General features: G+C 39.2%; 2 protein-coding genes across 2 annotated transcripts in view; both read right to left on the bottom strand.

The window, feature by feature from the left end:
* LOC110041703 (fibroblast growth factor receptor 4-like) overlaps nucleotides 1-8,728 on the bottom strand; it is a 30,008-nt gene extending 21,280 nt beyond the window's left edge. The window contains exons 1-2 of the mRNA XM_089290479.1: nucleotides 8,450-8,728; nucleotides 5,389-5,712 (exon numbers count right to left, since the gene is read on the bottom strand). Coding sequence (XP_089146605.1) covers nucleotides 5,389-5,712; nucleotides 8,450-8,564 — 439 coding nt within the window. The 5' untranslated portion in view covers nucleotides 8,565-8,728. The remainder of the gene's footprint in view (nucleotides 1-5,388; nucleotides 5,713-8,449) is intronic.
* LOC149111818 (uncharacterized) lies at nucleotides 898-3,514 on the bottom strand. The gene has a single exon (XM_089290477.1). The coding sequence runs from the start codon at nucleotides 1,893-1,895 to the stop codon at nucleotides 1,488-1,490; it is 408 nt and encodes a 135-aa protein (XP_089146603.1). The 5' UTR covers nucleotides 1,896-3,514; the 3' UTR covers nucleotides 898-1,487.
* Nucleotides 8,729-20,249: the final 11,521 nt, after the last annotated feature.

Here is a 20,249-nt window from a genome sequence, read left to right as displayed (position 1 = left end):
GTAGGACGAGCATTGTTTTCTTGAATAAAAACCCAAAATATTTTAATGGCAAGTTTTATAAACTGGGAGAGTGGCTTTACCATCTGTATGAATTTCATTTGAATTGGTTCACATGCACCCGAGAACCAGACTCGTTTAGTTTTATTTTTTGAGAGTGGAACTTTTGCTCAAAACATGGTTCTGAGGCCGACGTCATCTAGTGCGGTTACCATGGCAACGATACATCTGCCGATCCAAATATGGTTGTTTTTGTTCATCCCCCCAGGTAACCTACCTCCACACAAAAAAATGAAGGGGGGTTAAAAATTTTCATTTCCAAGTTTGCTTCACTTTCCTGGCGAATTGCTCTCAATTTGCAGTAACTTTCAAGTTATGTTTTTTGCCGAAAACTTCCGAGAATTTGCGACCCTTAACGCAGTTTATGAAGAAATATTCAAGGTACATATTTTTATTGAATCAAGGCAGGAGTACTTTTAAAAAGGAACTCATTTATAAGGGAAGATGGGGCATTCTGTTTTGCTATTTATTTTGGTTTCATACTTCTCTAGTTAATGTCACGCTACATGATTTTCTTTAGCAGTCAGACACACCTTTCTAAAAGAATTGGCGATTGCTAAGACTACTGAATATATTTGAACTACTTGTGAAATAACTGGCTAAACTATCGTCAATGCAGATTTTCCTTAAGACTTGGCAAGAACATTGGTTCGTCAATAATCCTGCACAATTCCCCGCACAATCGAAGGCTTAATTTTCCCGCACAATTTGGCTCCAAAATCACACGTTATAATTTTTTTCCTGCACCCTACCAGAAAGCCAACTAAACTTGGAGGTAAGATATTTCATTCAAGTTACCGAAAGTCTTATCTTTATAAGTTTAGGGATCGACATATTTTGCGCGGTGCAAGAAACAAGTCGAGTGTTTTTAATGAGCGACGAGTCCAAAGACGTTTTCGTATTTAGCTCATTTTATTGCAATATGATTTGTTTTACTGCAATGTTCTAAATAATAACAGCAGTAGCCACATACCGTCATTGACTGCCTATTTTTTGTCAGTGTTTTCGTAGTTTGAACTCATACCGCGATCAGCTCAGAAGTTATCTCACGAGAACGTTTCGAGCGTAAACTTGGCTTACCTGGCTGGCTTTCAAGCAATATAATTCGTGGACCGACCCTTTCCGAAAACGATCGACATCTTTGTATGTGAGATGAACGCATAAGGTGCGATTCTTGCTAGAACGTTCTTCGCAAGACACCGCAGTCTGTCACGAAGAGGGAGCAATGTCGCGTTTCTCGTCCCCAGTTTCCACGGTCTACGCATGGAACGCCTGGGACCATGACCCCCCTTTTGGCGACAAAAACGCTTGCATTTCAAGACTCGGGCTTTCCCACGGAAGTCTGAATAATTAATGGCCGCAATGATCTCTTCTTTCTTGGGTGGTCCGGTGTCAACACTTAGGTCCTCCTCAGCTTCTGGTATATCAGGCTACACTTCTGGTGCTGGTCTATTGAGGACTTCCTTGAAATGCTCTACCCAACGTGCTTCTTGGTCTTTTTCAGAGTTGAGGAGCTGTCCTTGTTTATCTCGTATAGGGGCATGTCTGCTGCCACTATATTTTCCACAGATAAATTTAGTGATTTTATAGACATTCCTCTGCTCTACCTTTTGAGCCGCTTCCTCTGCTTCCTTTGCCAGCTCTTCCACATGAGCTTTTTTGTCAGTTCGGATCTTTCTCTTGACACGCCTGTTGGTTTCTGTATATGCCGCCCTATACTTCACTCGACGTCTAGCTGATCTGCTGTCATTTATCTTCTTCTTCAGCTGGCGCCTCTCCTCGATAGCCTGCCACGTGTCTGGTGTAATCCATTCTTTCATTTTTCTAGTCTTCTGCATCCCCAGACAGGTTTTACTTGCTTCATCAAAGATGTTCCTCACTTGCCTCCACTGTTGATTTACAGTGTCTTCTTCTTTAATGCCTTGCTAGTCTATGTTATTCAAGGCTTGGAACCTGTTCCTTAGCTGTAGGACAAAGGCATTTTTAACCCTAGGGTCTTGTAGTCTGCTGATGTCATATCTAGGGGTGGTGTGTTTGTTTGGCCCAGCTATTCTGAGTTTCAGCCTCACCTTTGCCGTCACAAGATGGTGATCGCTACCTGCATCAGTCCCTCTTCTAACTGTTACGTCAATCAGGGAGCGGCGCCACATGCTGTTAACCATGAGATGGTCTATTTGGTTTTGATCCCGCCCATTTGAGAATGTCCAGGTGAGTTTGTGAATGTTGCAATGCGGGAATAAAGTTCCACTGATGATCATGTTGTTGAATGCACACCTCTTTTCCAGCCTCTCTCCATTGTCATTCTGGACTCCACATCCTTCTCTTCCCAATAGTCTTTTAAGATTCACGTTATCTGAGCCCACCTTGGCGTTAATTTCACCTATCACAAGCAGGAGGTCCCTACGATGGACATTCTCAAGTGCCGCTTGGAGCTGTTCATAGAAGGCTTCTTTATCTCTGTCGTTGCTGTCATTAGTAGGTGCGTAGCATCGTTAGTCTGCCTACCCTTTAATCGTGCGAGAATAATCCTACTGTTTACTGGCTTCCATTCCATTAAGTACTTTTCCATTCCTTTCTTCATAGTGATTGCAACTCCCGCATGATGTGAATCGTCTTCTCTCCCAGAGTAAAGAACTGTCTCTTCTGTTGTTGTCTTCATTCTCCCAGATTTTGTCCATCTACTCTCACTGATGCCTAAGATATCTAGTTTGTAACGCTTCACTTCAGCAATGACCTGCGCCATCCTATCATATACATGATATTTCAAAATAATTATTCACTTGCTTCAACCGATATGGACCTTTAGTATAATTTCTGGAGGTAAATATAAGAATTGGACATTCTGATTGGTTGAGAAGTTCATCATATGACGCTATATCCACCCCGCTAGAGCTTGGTTACTAAGCTCGCCAGCTTTGCCATATTGGCAAGTAAACATGGCGGACCGTTGCTGAATGAAGTTTTCATTTATTCGAAATACATCACTCCAAGACCAGAATATTTGAAAGTATGGAGAATTTTCAAAATGACTGCTGTCGCCCTTGGACTAGAAGTCTTTGCAAGAACTCGTATTCACGGCCTCTAAGAACCGTAAAAGTAGTGGTTGCGTCGATCGCCAGCAGGTCAGATCGATTGACCGAAATTTATTTTTCTTCCAACTAAAGCTACTCATTTTTAGGCAATGATGACCACTGTGAAAGAAGTCAACAACGATAAAACAAAGGTTCCGGATGAATTTATTTTTCCTAGTGTTTCGCTCGTTTGTTTTACTGCCGAACTCGATGAGTAAATTGATTGCCAATCGATGTACAATACATGTAAGTTTATCATTAAAACTATAGCTGCATACGTGTATGAAAAAGAACAATTGCGTCTGTGTTTTAGTCCGTTATTTTGTAGTCCTTGATATTCACCTCTGAAATTTATACTAAAACAATTATTCGCCTCAGGCTCAGTGAACATTGGTGAATAGTCACCTCAACTTCGTCTTGGTGAATATTCACCAATGTTCACTTCGCCTTTGGCGAATAATAATAACCGAGAGTGAGGTTGTTACGGGAAAATCTCAAACTGAGGCCTTGCCGTATTGACCGAGCGATAGCGAGGTCAATACGATAGGCCGAGGTTGGAGATTTTCCTGTAACCACCGAACGGTCGAGGCTATTAAGTTGTTTATTATATGGCTCATGAATTAGAGAAAAGAAAACAAAACTATTCGAGCGGAAATCGTCAATTTACATCCGGCGATGCGCGCGTTTACCGATTCATTCATCGTCTCAAACCGAGGGCAAAACTGCACAGTCAGTGAACTTTACGTATTCCGTTAAAGACACACATTTCTTTACGGGAAAAATGATTGTCACAGCCTCAAAAAGGTATTTTAGTATCGTGGTACCACAACTTGATGGGGGAGTTTTTCCGACTTTTGTGGCGAAACGTCAGCGCATATAGAAAAGACAGAAAGTGCTTCAAAATAGTCCAAACCAACGGTCTTTCGGTGAAAGAAAATACCAATGCTTTAGAATTTACTGCTCAGAATAACTCGATCTTCGCATTCGCTTTCGACAACATATCTTCGCCTTTTTCATTCTGGGAATTATGGATGAACTTTTCAAGCCTTGTGAACATCTAAAACTTCCTGCAGTTGTCAGAAACACTGTTACCGACAGAAACCGCCCGATTGTTTACATCTGATGATCTTGGAAGCTGATTTACACTTGCTTGTGTTAAAGCGAGGGAACCTATTTGATGAGAACTGTGGCGGAGTTCAGTATTTCAGAAATTGTTGTGACTAAGATGATAACTTGCCGGTGGTGTTTTTCACTTAGTGATTTTAGCTTTACCTAAGACTCGGTAAACTTTGATTGTTTTTCACTAGTGTCCGCCAGGGTTCAAGCTGGTAAGTCAAAAACGACTTCTATATAAATTTTGTTAAGGAAAAATCTCCAAACTTTTAGCTACTCGGATTAAATTTACTTGCTCTTACTGTTTTTAATCGGCTTTCATCGTTTCAATGCGCTTGAATTTTCAGAGCCGGGCTCTTCCTAATTTGCATAATTCGTAATCGGCCCGTGGGCATTACGGCTGCATAATGACCGCTCAGATCTCGCTCTTAGCTAACCAGAACGCGCGTTATATCGGCCACAAGCCAAAGCCATATAATAATTGATAGTTATTGTGGAGGTAATACATACATTATTTTAATGGAACTAACATGAGGCGTCTGTCTTGGCGGAATATTGCAATTTTGAAATTTTTAATATTGAATCCGGATTTTCCTTTGCATTGAGTTTTTGCAAACCGTATTCTTTTTCTATGTGTGTTGACATCAGACAAGGTAAAATAACTGTCATGAATTTAATTAAAAAACGTACGTAAATATATATATATATGTCTGAATATTTGAAAATCGTGCCAACTTTGGGGCAAATCTATTGCGTCCTATCGCCTTTGCTCCGCTTGAAAATCCAGCAGGGGCGGGGGGACTCAGTCAAGGAGGGGTTGGGCAGACAGATCAGGTGCCTGGCTACCAGAGGAATCAAAGCGGGGGCCCCAGGGTCTAACCCTTAAGGGGTAAGATGGGTCACAGAGAGAGGCTTTTTTTGTCAGTTAAACTGGTCTTTTCTTTGCAAGACAAGCTTTGGCCAACCATGCCCTGCAGCCTTAGGGGCCAGCAGCTAGCCAGCCAGACACAAGCAAGGTGAGTGAGTACATTGTTTAGTAACAGACTGTCTGTGATTGATTGATTCAGAAAGTGTCAGGGTGGTTGTGTTGAAATTAGCACGGTTTTCATAACTCCAGATATACATCTATATTTATAAAGATGCTCACCTCTGACACTTAAGGTAAGTTCTGCTGAGCTGCATGTCGCGAAGTTTGACACCATGCAGTCATACTGGCCAGAATTACTTCTTGAAACCTTCTCGATACGAAGCTCGCAGGATTTTGAGTCTTCCTTGTCACGAAAACCACCCCCGCATATCTTAACGCTTTGGCCTCTAAAAAACAACTGTACCCCAAACGGTTGACCTTCGTGTAAGTAACCTTCCCTCGACTTGTTTCCAATGCAAACCACTGTGAGGTTGTATCCAGTAGGTATGACGTCAACATCCCGGAATTCCGAAATGTAAAGGGCAATTAATGGAGCTTTGGGAGCTGAGGTAAATAACAAATTAATGTCAGCATTGTCCTTTAAATGCATGCAGAAATAATCTGTCCTGTAGAAGAGAAACTGATATTACAGGAAAAAGATTAAGAGAGATATATTAGGGTTGTTTACCATTTACGCTGAGAAACCGCCTTGTGAACGTTATTTGTAAATGGTAAACGAAAACCTCTGGCCATAAGCTCCGTCCGGATTGGCCATTTAATATTTACTGAAAAAAAAATTCCAAGAGAGCCTAGGAATTCGACCTGATCATTATTCCACTATGGAGGCTGGAACTGGTAAAGAATTGCAAATGGTAAGCTCATTTTCCATTCGGGTACATTTGGTCTGTAAATTTTGGACTACCTGTCAAGATGTTCCGTGTATTTCGCAATTTTTCCGGTTTGTTAAGGCAAAGTTGTCTTGCCATTTACATTCTGACAGAAATTTCGAGAATTTTTGGGTAAATGGTCAAAAACCAAGGTGTCACGGTGCCGCTCGTGAGCACGTTGGTCGAATTCTAATTTAAATTCTAATTTTGGAATTCTAATTTAACTTGTAATCATATTTTAGAATTTTACACGTTTTTGAAATTATTAGGTTTATTAGGTTTCTTTATTTTATTTATTTTGTAACTCCTAATTAACTGCAGGTCCACATCAGCTTATGCTGCCTACATACCGACCTGCGTAAACAAATAAATGATGTATGTATGTATGTATGTATGTATGTATGTATGTATGTATGTATGTATGTATGTATGTATGTATGTAATTTCGGATACTGTTCAATCTTGTATATGTATCCAAGTCTTTGTTCCATTTGGTCAGCGGTCGGGGAACGAGGAACCTTGAGAAGGTCTGTTTAGGGATCCCAAAATATCAGACTTTAAGGTTGAATTGAATATGCTAAGCTAACAAACACGTGGGTCAATCGTGTTGCTGGTGTTTAACCTCGCTTAATAATAACGTTGTCACCAACACCAAGATAATTATCTCTTGTTAACACCATTCAAAATATATATATTTAATCGATCCGTAACGGAACTTTTGGGAGTCGCTTGTTTCGTCAGTTCGCGCAGTCATGATAAGAAATGAAGAAGCGAGGAACGAGATTGAATTTTGCTGTCTACAGGAAGGAGGAAATTATATTCCTTCGATTTTTTTTCTTTTCTTTTTTGCCATTTGCTAGAACGTTTCAAAAATCTCTGTGTACTCGTATATTTAATTATTTATCCTATACAGCTTCTTTGGCCGAGCAGGTTTGTGGAGAGCTTACAATGTATGCTTACGCTGATTCCGAATCATTTTAACTTAAACGCATCAACGCAAAAGAACTCAACCGACAATTATTTGGTTATCACTTTAACAGGAGAGCAATAAAAGGGTTAGGTTAATTTGAAATTCAAACAGCAGAGTGGTTTTACAACATTTGTTTTTCAGTTTATCTCAATACGTTTTACCTTTTTAAACTAAATTCTTCTGATAAATATTTTTGTAAAAGTTATATTACTTTCCGAGTGGTCAACCTATTTTTTTTTTCTGAAAAGTACATTTTGTGCCCTTTCAAATGAGATACAGTAAACTGCATTGCTGTAAATTCTTGCAATTGGCAAATTATTAAATAAAGAATATGATGCGTTAGATTTGGTATTTTTGGTCCAGTACAGAGTAGAAGGCCTAATGAATAAAGCAAAAACAACGAATTTGAATTAGGCATATAGATCTGGTCGATACAGCTGTACTAGTTGTAAGTATTTTCTTGTTGTCAACGATCGATCAATTAATTCAGGAGACGACCATGGTCAAATGCTTTTAGCTTCAATCGTAGATTTTCCTTTTAAAAACAAGCCCCTATAAATGGAAGAGCTAATTTATACATAAACCCAGCAATAAACTACTCGTTAACAAATGGGCTTTTTGTTCACAGACTGAAATGAATACAAACATAAAAGGGTCATAAGGGCTCTGGGGGCTGAGGAAAATCTCGTGTTTTTAAACAGGAAATTATGAATTACACCATGTAGCAGCTGATGTCTTATAGTGGTAAGCTTCCTGTTATGATGGGAAAGTTGATTCATCGCTTTTTTTCACGGCTGGGCCACCTTTTCCCTTGTCATGGCATCACCAGCCAGGGACATAGCTAGTAGCAAGCAAACCGAGGAACTTGAATTGGCTCAGTAACTTGCTTTCGTTTTTATTTTGTTGTTTATAGTTATCATAAACACCGTAAATACTGTGTAAGGGAATTTAACCATGGGCATGGCCTCAGTCATATTTTTTTTCATGGACATTGTCTCAGGCATTGCTAAAGCTCCATTGCTAATCAAAATTCAATGGATGGAGAGAAATGCGAATTTAACAGAGAAAAACGAGAAACGCGTACTTAGTAGGTAATATGAATTATCGAAAGCGAAAAAAATAATCGCCCCGGTTTGTGCTCAGTAAAAAGAAGCCAACATACATGTGGTTCCGCTGACATAGTGCTGTTAAATTTACACTGGAAATGGAATTAATTTATAAAAAAATAAAAATAGGATTATTCCGAAAAACGCCTGAGAAGACATAGAAAAAAATATTTCTTTTTTTTACAACGGAAATTGATTAAGTTCTAGTTTAAAATAAAACGTCGCATTAAAACCAAGGACTTGGGTTGCAATCCTGGTTTGTGCATGTAACAGACCAAATCTGGTTGTTGTTTTTTTCTTTATATTGTATAAGATAAACCTGACTTTATATTACTCACATTTGTATACGTCCTCTCTTTTAACGCAATCCTGTGCTACGGAAAATTGGAACCAGTTCGTGAAAATGGGAAATCCAAAGAGAAATACATTATGGTAAAAAGCTTTTCTGCACATGTTGCTCAATGAAAGAAGCAGAGACCAGTATATATTATCGTGTGGATAATTTCAGGTAGTCAAATACTCTGTGCTATTTGCAGACATGTAAAACCCAGGAACTTGATCATCAAACTCCTGAATTGTTCTATTGGCAGGACTAAAATGTATTTAGACTCGCTGCTGACAACAACTCTCAAATTTCAGTTTATTGCAGAAATGGTGCCCACGAAGATTGTCGCAATCATCAAAATGAGTCTGATCGCTTAAGTAATGAGTACTTGCATTGAACGAAGTATTAATATCAACGCATCAGGGCACGTAATAAATTTACGTTTTAAGAGCAGAACTTAAAGAGAGATGTTTTGGTCATGTTACTGCCGCCATATTGGTGCCACTCCGCGTCTCTATAAATTTCGGTTAGACATTTTTCTAAATAACACGCGAATGAAAAACCACACAGACTTTAATTCTTGGCGAGGCTGTTAATATATAAATCATGTTTCATTCTTGTCCTAAATTATCTAATGATTACGATTTTTATTTTTCATGACATGATCGTGAAAACTTGCAAATGCTATCGCTGCTGCGTTATGCAAGGTTTCTCACCTTGAAATAAGAGCTGTTGTTTTATCGAAGTCAGACATATCATGGTTCTATTTAAGTGGCACTCAGTTGTTTTGGGTTTTTGGAACAATCATAAAATGGTTATGAAATACATAGAGGATGGTACACAGTGGCGCGAATACATATTCTTTTTGTTTTTGTTTTGAGTGGTAACACGAAGGTAGTTCTTAACACGAGAAAATAAAATTCGTATTTTCAAGTCACCGCGTACATTACCTTTTTCTATCATATAAACAAGCTGACCCCACTCGGGTCCCGAATGTAATTTCGTTTGACATTTACGAGTGGTATTTTCTAGTGAAAATTGAAATGTTCTTGTATAATAATGAAGGATTGTATGTCCTCACAAAGGCCGCGCGAGATATTCGACCTTAATAGAATCAAAGTGCCTGGGACCCTCGTAATTTGGAAAATGCATTATGAAACAGTTTCAAGGCCACTGAAAGGAGTTCGTTTTCACTTATTGGGTGCACTCTCGAGTAATGTCTTTTTTTTTTTTTTTTCAATTCACCCCCTTCATTTACACACATGCACCTCTTTGTAAAAGGTTTCAAGAAGGTTGTTTTATGCCAAGATCAGTTTTCAGTAATAAAAAGCGTAGGTGTGAAGATCATTTTTAGTTTGTTCTTTTACTGTAGTCCGAAATGACAAGAGCATTCTGTTTGGTCAACATGCTCAGTAATTTCCTACTTGACGAGAAAACAAACAAACAAAACAAACAAACAAAAAGCGACAGTTTTCTGAACTCATTTCAATCCGACATCGAACTCAGGCTAAACTTTTTGGTACAATGTCCTCAGAACTGACTTGAATCTCCTGTCACATCCAGAACCCAGCGGTTCAATACAAACTCACTACTAAAAGGTTGCTTTCTTTCTTTCTTTCTTTCTTTCTTTTTTTTTTTTCAAAAACATAGACTTAGATTTGATAAAGCGCAGTGGACTTGCTGTCTCTTCAGAGTTAACAGGTATCGAGTTCAATTCCCTGAGGAACACGGTGGTTTCTTATCAACTAACGATCGAAAAATTTACGAGCGATCATTATTGAAAACTGAAGCTAGTCCATATTTTAGATTTTTTAAAAGATCCTTTGGGTGGGAAAGCCAATTTATCTCAAAAAAAAAAATGACGTAGTAAAATATCATGAAAACACTTGTTAACAACACGGCACGAAAAATTGGATTTACTCTAAATTTGATCCGGATCAAAGTCGAGGTCAAATATGATCATAGCTTTGTTCCAAACTTTGACGTGCGTCAAATGTGTGTCAAAAATGTCATGGCTTTGCCGATACATTTGATCCATGACAAAGGAGAGGGCAAATGTGATCTTAACTTTGACTCCACCTTTGACCCACGTCAAAGGAGGAATCAAATATCTTATGGATTTGCCATACATTTGATCCTTGTCAAAGGCGAGATCAAACATGTCAATAACTTTGACTACAGTTTTGACGCGCGTTAAAGGCGTTCAAAGACACCACGGCTTTGCATACCTTTGATCTCTCATGTCAAAGGCGTTCAAAGGCGTCATGGCTTTGTGCAACTTTGATCCTACGTCATGTCATAGCAAAGGCGAGGTCAAATATGGCCATATCCTGCCACTCGTCTTTTAACGCCTTAATAACCTGCGTTTTCGTATTTTTTTTCTGTTTTAACAATTAAATGAAAGCTTGCTTTCTTGCCAATTTGTATTTTTTAATAAAAAGGTTCTCACTTGACCTGGAGGTGGCACAAGAAAACAGCTCGAAAACAGCTCGAAAATAGGGGGGAAACGCGGCTGCCAGCGGCTTCCCGCATTTTTCTGGCCAATCACAGAGGAGACTAAAGGTCAACGAAGTCGGCTATGAGGAAAGCAGACATTTTTCTTCATTTGGCTTCATTATGGCGGCATTGGTGAAACTTTCATTGTGTTTTGGACCAGGAAAGGTAAGTCTTTGAATTTCGTTCGTTTGTTTTCAATGTTTAGAGAATAACGGAATTTAAAAAGTAAATTAAACGCGGCAATGGCTACATAAAGAGCTATGAATTGCGTATATTCATGGCAGGACAGATCCTTGGCAGTGAAAACAATTTGGTCGAAGATTAATTGCACTTGACTGAATCACAGTTGATCGGCAAAGCTCTCCGTTAAGAAAAGACAAGACTTTATTTTCAATTCACATTTACTTCTTTACAAAAGTTGACAAAGATTTTTTTTTTCTAACTCAGTCAAGTCTTGCGCATTAAACTGAATTGTCGATAAATGACTTCACTGGTTTGAATTTAACAAATTGAATGTGGTTTAGCGTGGTCTGTACTCTTAACGACGATGATCGCAGATCATCACAGTTGTCAAAATGTTGTGGACTCACGAAGCGCAGCCGAGTGAGTCCACAACAAACTTTGACCACTGTGGTGACAATCAGATTGCGAGATCAGTAGCAATTGTAATAAAAATATTTTTTGATATTTGTTGTATCAGGCTTCTGGATCAGTCATTTGGAACTCCACTATCTATATTTGGTAGCATCTCACACAATGGTATTTCTGAACTAAACTGGTGGCTATGTAACCTTGACAACAGTTTTAACACTATCCGTTGCGCGCCAGTAGATGTAACTTTGTATTCAGATGCATCCCCTCAGGGGTGGGGTGTAGTTACGGATGATAAATCAAAGTGGTGGGATGTGGCTCCCCACAGAAAGTGAGAATCACATAAACTACCTTGAGCTGCTTGCAGCATTTTTTTGCTCTCCAGTGTTTCCATTCGTCCCTTTCTGGCAAACATGTTAAAATAATGATTGATAATACCTCTGCTGTCTCTCAAATAAACAACATGGGTACTTGTCATAGTGAGGAATGTAATCCCTTTGTAGTGCAGATCTGGGAATTCTGCATTTCACATAACATAACTTGGCTTACAGCAGCCCATATTCCCAGTTCCTCCAATGTGATTGCAGATGGCGAATCTAAGCATTTTCATTCCCAAGATACTGAATGGATGCTCAACTCTGAACTGTTGACTGGGGCCTTCAAGACCCTTAATTTTCAACCAGAGATTGATTTATTTGCTTCTCGTCTGAATAAGCAATTGCCTGTTTTTTTGCTCATTTAGACCAGACCCTGAGGCATCATTCATAAATGCCTTCACTATTTCATGGGCTAATAAGAAACTCTACTGTTTTCCTCCTTTCAGCTGTATTTTACAGGTGCTACAGAAAATCATTCAGGATCAGGCAACTGGCCAACCGACTGGCCAACTCAAGCATGGTACCCTCCGCTGACATCTCTCCTCTTCCTTCCTCCAGTCAAGCTTCACCCCTCAAAGAATCTACTGAGACTACTAGCAACACCAACAACTGTACACCCTCTTCACAAGAACATGTCTCTACTTATTTGTCTACTGTCCAGCAACAACTTGCAGGATTAGGATTTACTGAACGTTCTATTAAAGTTATCACTGCCTACTGGCGTGAGGGAACAACAGCTCAGTACCAGTCTCACTTAAAGAAGTGGATAGAGTTCTGCAAAGAAAAGAAGTGTGATGTTCTCTCTCCAGATTTAACTGTATTTCTTGCCTTCCTATCCATGTTACATGAGAACGGACTGTCCTACAGCACCGTGAGCACAGCAAGAAGCCTGTTATCCTCTGTGCCTCAGCTTAATATTAACTCATCGCTCCCAGTTGGACAACTTCCCATTGTGAAGCGTTTTATAAAAGGAATTTATGAACTTCGCCCTTCCTTACCAAGATAACAGTTACTTGGGATTTGAGTACTGTGTTGGATTATTTCCGCAAACGTGCATCTTTATCAGTGCTTTCCTTGAAGGAGTTGACTTTAAAGCTAACCTTTTTGTTACCCTTTTGAGTGGACAAAGATGTCAGACAGTCAAATTCTTTTCAATCAAAAATATGGAGCTCTCAGACCTCAAATGTACCTTTGTAATTACTGAGAAAGTTAAGTAAAGTCGTGTGGGTACCCACCTCAAACCAGTTGAGTTTCTGGCATATCCAGAGGATGAGAAGTTATGTGTTGTTAAACATTTACAGGAATACATTAAGAAAACCCGAGTCCTTCGAAATGATTGTTATCAACTACTTCTTAGCCATGTCTAACCTCATGGCCCAGCAAACAAAGACACCATATCCAGGTGGTGCAAGAATGTCCTGTAATCTGCTAGTATTGATGTGTCTAAGTTTATAGCACACAGTACTCGTTCTGCGTCAACCTCCTTCTTGGCAGAGAGGAATGTCAATATCAAAGATATCTTGACGTCAGCAGGCTGGTCTAATGAGATGACATTTCGACGTTACTATCATAAACCAGCCGATAATGCATTCAATTTTGGTGACACGATTTTGCATCTGGCAGACAATGACAATTGACAGTTGATCTTTTCTCTCATGTAGTAAAATATCACTAGTACGAGTTACGCTCGCATTGCCATGTTGTGTTACACAAGTGTAACATTTTTAGATGACTAATAAATCATGTTTAAGTTTGCGGGGATTTTTTGTTTACAATCTGTTCCAATGATATCTCTATGATTGCTCTAAAATCTCGTACCAAGTCCCTCACGACCTGCGCTGATGATGGAATAAAATTGGAAATTAAACGAGACCTACCTGTAAGTTGAAGTTTGATTGTAATTCTGTGAATCATCAGCCGGGAGTGAAGGGAGTGGTATGCCCACCCTATTTCAGTTTATATCCCCACCCAGTGTGGTCTGGTAATCATTGAGGCGATCATTGGGCACTCTAAAACCTGATTAATGCATTGTGCTACGCTCTCTCGTACCACTCCCTTCACTCCCGGCTGATGATTCACAGAATTACAATCAAAATTACAGGTAAGTCTCGTTTAATTTCCAATTTTGAATCTAAATTTTGAGTGGTTGTCTGTAATATCAACTGTTTCGGTTTGGCCATCAGGTTTCCAAACCAGATTTTTTCAAGCAAAATTAATAATATGATTAATTCGTAACTTGATGTGATCAGTACATAATTTAAGGTGTAGAGGATTTGATAGTAACTTAGTAAAAGTAAATTAACAAAGACCTTTATCTGCATTTACTCAATGTAAAATTTTGTCGGCAAATTTGTCTGGATAATGGCCATCTCCCTCTATGAGATGCGGCTGCTGGGAATCATAGTGGTTGTATTCATCATCTTGACTGGATTTTTGTTTCAATGAATACAACAGCCATGCGATTCCATGCGGGCATGTCTATGTTAAATTATTTACTTTCAGGAATTTTTTTCAGTCGAAAAAAGTGTACCAGTAGTTGCTACAGTAACTGTTTGCTAATCAAATGTGCAATTATTTTGACATGTTTATATGCTCCTTTTCACATATGATCTACAAGGAAAATAAGGAAAAAGGTAACACTACTGATCGTGAAGAGATCTGTGGAAATTACACAGGAACAGCAATATTCCCAACGGTGTGTGTATTCCTCATTTCGTAATGTCACAGTTTATGTCAGATTTGTTGGTTTTTTAGAGTGCTATTTTGCAACCATAGAAGATCTTTGTTGTGAGATGTCTGTAAGAGACAAGCAGACAGATAGACTGGTAAACTGGCTTTAGGTTTATTGTTTATTTGTGCCAAGCTGTGCACTTTTAAAATGACCCCAAGTCTTTGTTCTCTTGTGAAATTCTAGCTGGCGATAAGCCCTTGTTCAGCCGGTGAAAGTAGCCTGTTAAACTGGCTCTTAATGACATACCTGTCTGACCAAATCTCTGAGTAGAAGGAGAGAAATAAAAAAAGAAAAGGCTACCAATTGAGTCCCCTCTTCTGTCCTTGACTCATGCGTCTCTCTGAAAAGTGTTATGCACTCTGATGAAAATATTTGTCCTCAGACAGTATCAGTTTCCAGAAGCAAACAGTTTTCTTAGAGCAACGCTCAAGGAAAACCGTGACCTTTGAGGAGCACATAAAGCCAAAGACAAGTCCCTACATATTTTAAAGTCAAAATATGGAGCTATTGTGTTTATTATCCTCAGTCAAATATATTATGCAACACGCTGGATCTTTCGAAAATGAGGAATATTACTCATATTTTGCCCAGTTTTACCTGGGGTACATTCAGTCACGTAGTTCGTTTAGACCAACCACGTGAGCGAAAATATGTATATGGACTACAGACAAGACTATTTTCACCTTTCTTTTGTTTGTGGACTGAGTTTAAGATTAAAATTCGAAATCTGTGGTAAAATTACATACATATTTGCTACTGACAGAAGCACAAACCATTCGGAGGAACAGTAATGATCTGATTGGTCACGTTTTATTAATGTGATATTATCAAAAACTATGGTAAACTTTAACGAATAGAATGCCAAGATTCACCCTTAATATTCATTTCCAACGTTTTTTGTCTGTATGCTTCTGTTTAGACAAATGCGGACAAGCAATGGTTGACAGGATGGACTTATCCAGTGAAGATGCATTGATTGATTTCGTCAACGCGTTAGACTTTTTCAAAATGTGTCTTCCCTGTAAAACATGGGGATTCAGTTGGCATTGGCCCCCGACTAGGCAGTTTAACCACTTTGATGAGAAAGAAGTGGAAAACGCTGTATTCCATTCCACTTATAATGCAAGAATGAGCAAGTGCAAGCAGCAGAAAAGGAGAACTGCCAAAACGTTAGGAGCTCCATGCAACGGACTGTACGTGCCATCTGGAAAGGACGCTTATACACTAGTTGACTTTTGTGCGAAGTTTGCCATATCTTTACCGAAATTTTGCGGTTATCCTCCCTATTGTCTAGTCCGGTCTAGTAAATTTAAGGCACTGAGAATTTAGCCATAGTACTTCAGTGTTAGATAAATGGCTTTGTACCATGGAAGATTTGTTGACTGTTGTTTTCATGATAGACAGAACAATGTTTTCCTTATGATCAGTCGTATTACGTGTAGTTTGAAACCAAGCCTGTAACCTGACTTTTTGAAACCTGAGGCTCAAAACAAAACTCTTGACAAAAACGGGAAAAAAATTAAAACTGAGATGAAGTTGAGTATAGTTATTTTCTTAAAATGAGGTGCAATGATCTTTCCGGGCCGCTTTTCCGTTAACATTTGTCAATAGTTTTGGTACAAAATAACCTTATTAGAGCTGATATATTCTTCAAAACTTGTCAGACATAAAACAAGAGTACGGATATGATTGCATCTTTCGTACGCGGAGCTACAAAGCTAGTGTAGCAAGCAGAAAAACCCGTATAAGATGTGGATCGCGCGAAACGTGATCAACGGTCGTGAAGCGCGAAAGAGGAGCGCGAGCGAGAAGTTCGGGCGAGACACGCGAGCGCGGAACGCGTAGAGCACCTTTGAAAAACCTGTGGCCTGCGTCACAGGCATCTTCGACCACATCTTTAGCAAACCTTTGACTTGAATCGCAGACAAATTTGCTTACACTTTTGACCCACTTTTGACAGTGCGCAAAGGCGTATCAAAGGATCACCTTTCACCCTAAAAACAAAGGCGATCACAGGTGAGTAAAAACGGCCTTTCACGCCTTTGATTTTGGTGGCAAAGGTTTATTCAAAGGTGATCTTTGATTTGCGTCAAAGATCGTCAAAAGCGTGCAAAGGCGGCCTTTACAAAACCTTTAACCACACATTTGACGCGCGGTAAAGGCGACTTTTCGTGCCGTGAGCTGCAACTGCCCTGTTTATTAATTAACTTGAAATGAATACTGTCATAAAAGGGTCATAATGAAGGTGTTTTTGCGTGCTGAAGGTAACTTTGCATCTTTACGTAGGATTTGAAATAGGAACCGACAACTAAAAATTTTCCTGCTATGATGGCAAAATTGATTCACCTGTTTTTGACTGTAAATGTCGGTACAATTTTAGGACAGTTAACGTTGTTGCTGACTGGTAAAAACCTCGTCATAAAACAAACTTTCCAACATTGGTATTTGCATATAAGAACATTGATAATTAACTAGGAGGGTTATAATTGTTGAATATTCCCCACCTGCTTGAGCTCCCTTGCTAAATAAACGGACTTAAAAGTGAAAAATAGAAGAGGACTAAAAATGTAATATATATTATCTACAGCAATAAAATATATGTTGGTTAAACTCTCCCTATTTTGTGTATTAGCAAGAACAAGCAAGATCTGCAAATGTAGTTCCATTGGCACAGTGATGTCGGAAGTTATACAGGAAAATAGTAGAAAAATGAATGGAATATTACGAATAACCCTTCCTTCATTATGCGCCTTTTGTTTTTGCAGTTAAAAACAGAATGCTACGGTTCAATGATATATTCAAAATATAAGATTCAAAAAATGGAAATAGAACATGAAACTGAAGGGTTTTTATACATCCTTGGTTTGAATCTGAAAAAGACAAGAGCCGGTATTTGTCTTTATATTATATAGGAGAAATTTTACTTTGTATTACTCACAGGCATATACATTCTCTCTCTTAACGCAATTCCCTGCGTTGGATAACTCGAACCATAAATGGGAAATGAAAAATCCAAAGAGCAGTACAATCTGGTTAAAAGCTATTCGGTACATGTTCTTCAGTCCAAAAAGCGGAAACCAGTATTACTCGGCGAATATCCCCGGGCAGCAAAACACTGTGTGTTATTTGCAGATGTTGATTATGGAACACCTGCAATGGACAATTTTCCCAGTAGGACTAAAGTGTATTCAGCTCTGCTGCTGCAAATGCATTTCTCAAATGTCACAATTAAAACAAAAAAAAAAACAAAAAAAAAAAAAAGAAAAAGAAAAGGAAAATAAGCGGTCTGAATAGGGGTTAGAACTTGTCCGCAAAATGTAACCACCATCAGATTTTTACCAGTTTTTTTTTTTATTCTTATTTATCACTCCTTATTTTCACTTTTAATCTACAGCGGTGACGCGAGCGTAATTTAGGAGATACCAAAAACGTCAATTTAAGATCTCTTCGTCCAATTTCATTTTATCTTAAGACACTGGCAGGCTGCATGGCGCCAAAAGTTAATTTCTCAGTTTTCTTTTTGTTTTTCAATGATACGCAGATTTATGACAGCTAACCTTGAAAAAAAACCTTCAAAAAGGGAACCTTATTAGCACATGCAGAAATTGAAATTAAACAGGCCGAATGCTTGTTAGCCTTGATACTCGTTAGCAGTAACTCGTGCCTACGGTAAACTGCCGCTTATAAACCCCCAAGTTTATAAGTCCCCCCCCCCCACCATCTACCCCCCGTAATAAAAAATATGACTTCCGATTATAAGCTCCCCCCTTCCCATCCAGTTTAAAATGTAAGGAATTCGATTTGTTATGGTGTGTGTGTGTGTTTTTTTATTTTTTTTAAAGCTTCATTAAAAACCAGTATATGAAAAACATACTTCGATCAACACGGGCCGTAGCTTATTTTGAAACAGGTTTTTCTAGTTGAATTGTTGCCGTGAAGTATTCTCATATTTGGCATATAGACGGACATGCCACTGGGCAGGGTACGTATGGTTTAGTGCGACCTCACTCCGAGTGCTTTTCCCTGAGAGATTGGGAAAATCCTTGGGAATGAGGTTGAGTTAGGTGTTGACGGGGGAGGAAATTGTAATACGTTTTTAGCGATTTTCCCAAGACATGCCCCAAAATAGTCTGCCTGAATTGTTTTAATTTACCATTACAATCTTGTGCATGTGTACCCATTACATTATCCATGTCCAATACACCCAAACTGAGTCGATTCGTCTGAGGTACTTGACGATTCGACTTGATTCGCACGAAGTCGATCCGCACAACCCGAAGTCAAGCCCAGTGAAATAATGATACATGAACCTGCCTCGTTCTTAAAACTTGACAATAAACTTCAGTCGATTCGCCTGAGGTACTTGACAACTCGAGTCGATTCGCAAGGAGTCGATACGCACCACGTGACACGAAGACCCACGAGAAAATGATCACGGACCTTCCTCGTTCTTAAAACGTGACAGCAAACTGAGAGTCGATTCGTCTGAGGTATTTCACGATTCGAGATGATTCGTCGCGAATCGTCTGAGCGGAAGTCGAATGGCGGTAGGCAATAACTGAGGTGTCAAATTGTTAACGATTTGACTCGATTGGCACGATTCGTCGCGAATCGTCTCCTGCAAAGTCGAATCGTCTGAACGGAGGTCGACTCGCGAAAGACAATAACAATATGGAGAGGACGTATTACTAAAATATAAACCCAGTCATATTGCAAGTACTCAATATCTTACCGCAGAAATGATATGCATTGAATAGATTTTCGCACGAAGGTTATTTTCACATAGAAGGGTCATAGATGCTAAGTATATAAATAGCTCATTCAACGAAGGTGTCCGCTTAATACAGGTTTAACCGTACTCTATTGCCGAAAAGGAGGATATTCAAACTCACCAAATTGATGAGCTGTTTAACGTTCGAATGATTCAAGCCGTGATTAAAAGTTTTAGACGATCAACAGACAAGAAAATTAATTGAAGAGAATTCGAACGACCAGTTTCACTATTATTTATACGGTATTGTGGATAAAACCATGCACGTTAACACGGACATGGCGAAATGATATGAAAAAATAGTTGAGAAATAGAAGAAAAGACATAACACAAAGCTGGGAGTCCTGGAAAGGAAAGAAAAAGAAGAGAACACGGGGGTATTCGAGTTTGGTCACCCAGCCAAGTACGAACCCCGCCGAACAGGGCTTCACTTTAATTTGTTGAGCGGAGATACGAGGACGGGAAGGCCAGGACGAGAACGGCAGTGGACGTGGGCAAGTTTCGCGGGCCCCGTCGTGTCGCCAAATACAAAAATGCTTGACACGTGTATTTTCTTAAAGGAAGGCGACGTCAATAACTTGAGCTTCGTAAAAGCTATTCACAAAAGCAATGACATTCTTTATAATCAAAGGCTCCTGTGAGCCAGCTTATGGATGACTTGGATGAAAGTAGAAAAGTTAGTTGAAGAAAAAAAGAAGAGGAATTGATCATTGTGGAGTTCTTCTTGGTACAGCAATGAAAAACAGGATTTCAAAGAAACGTCCTTTGATCCATTGGTTCTGATGTCCAGTGGTTGCTTATTGATATCCTTTGGGTAAAGGTCCAGTCTGCATACATTCTACTCCCC

Source organism: Orbicella faveolata, unplaced genomic scaffold (assembly GCF_042242905.1).
Source record: "Orbicella faveolata isolate gen_17 unplaced genomic scaffold, um_ofav_v1 contig_2, whole genome shotgun sequence".
Taxonomy (NCBI): domain Eukaryota; kingdom Metazoa; phylum Cnidaria; class Anthozoa; order Scleractinia; family Merulinidae; genus Orbicella; species Orbicella faveolata.
This window is presented reverse-complemented; position numbering and strand designations above follow the sequence as displayed.

Excerpts from the sequence above, each read along its gene's own strand:
- LOC149111818 (XM_089290477.1), bottom strand. The coding sequence starts at position 1,895 with ATGCAGAAGACTAGAAAAATGAAAGAATGGATTACACCAGACACGTGG.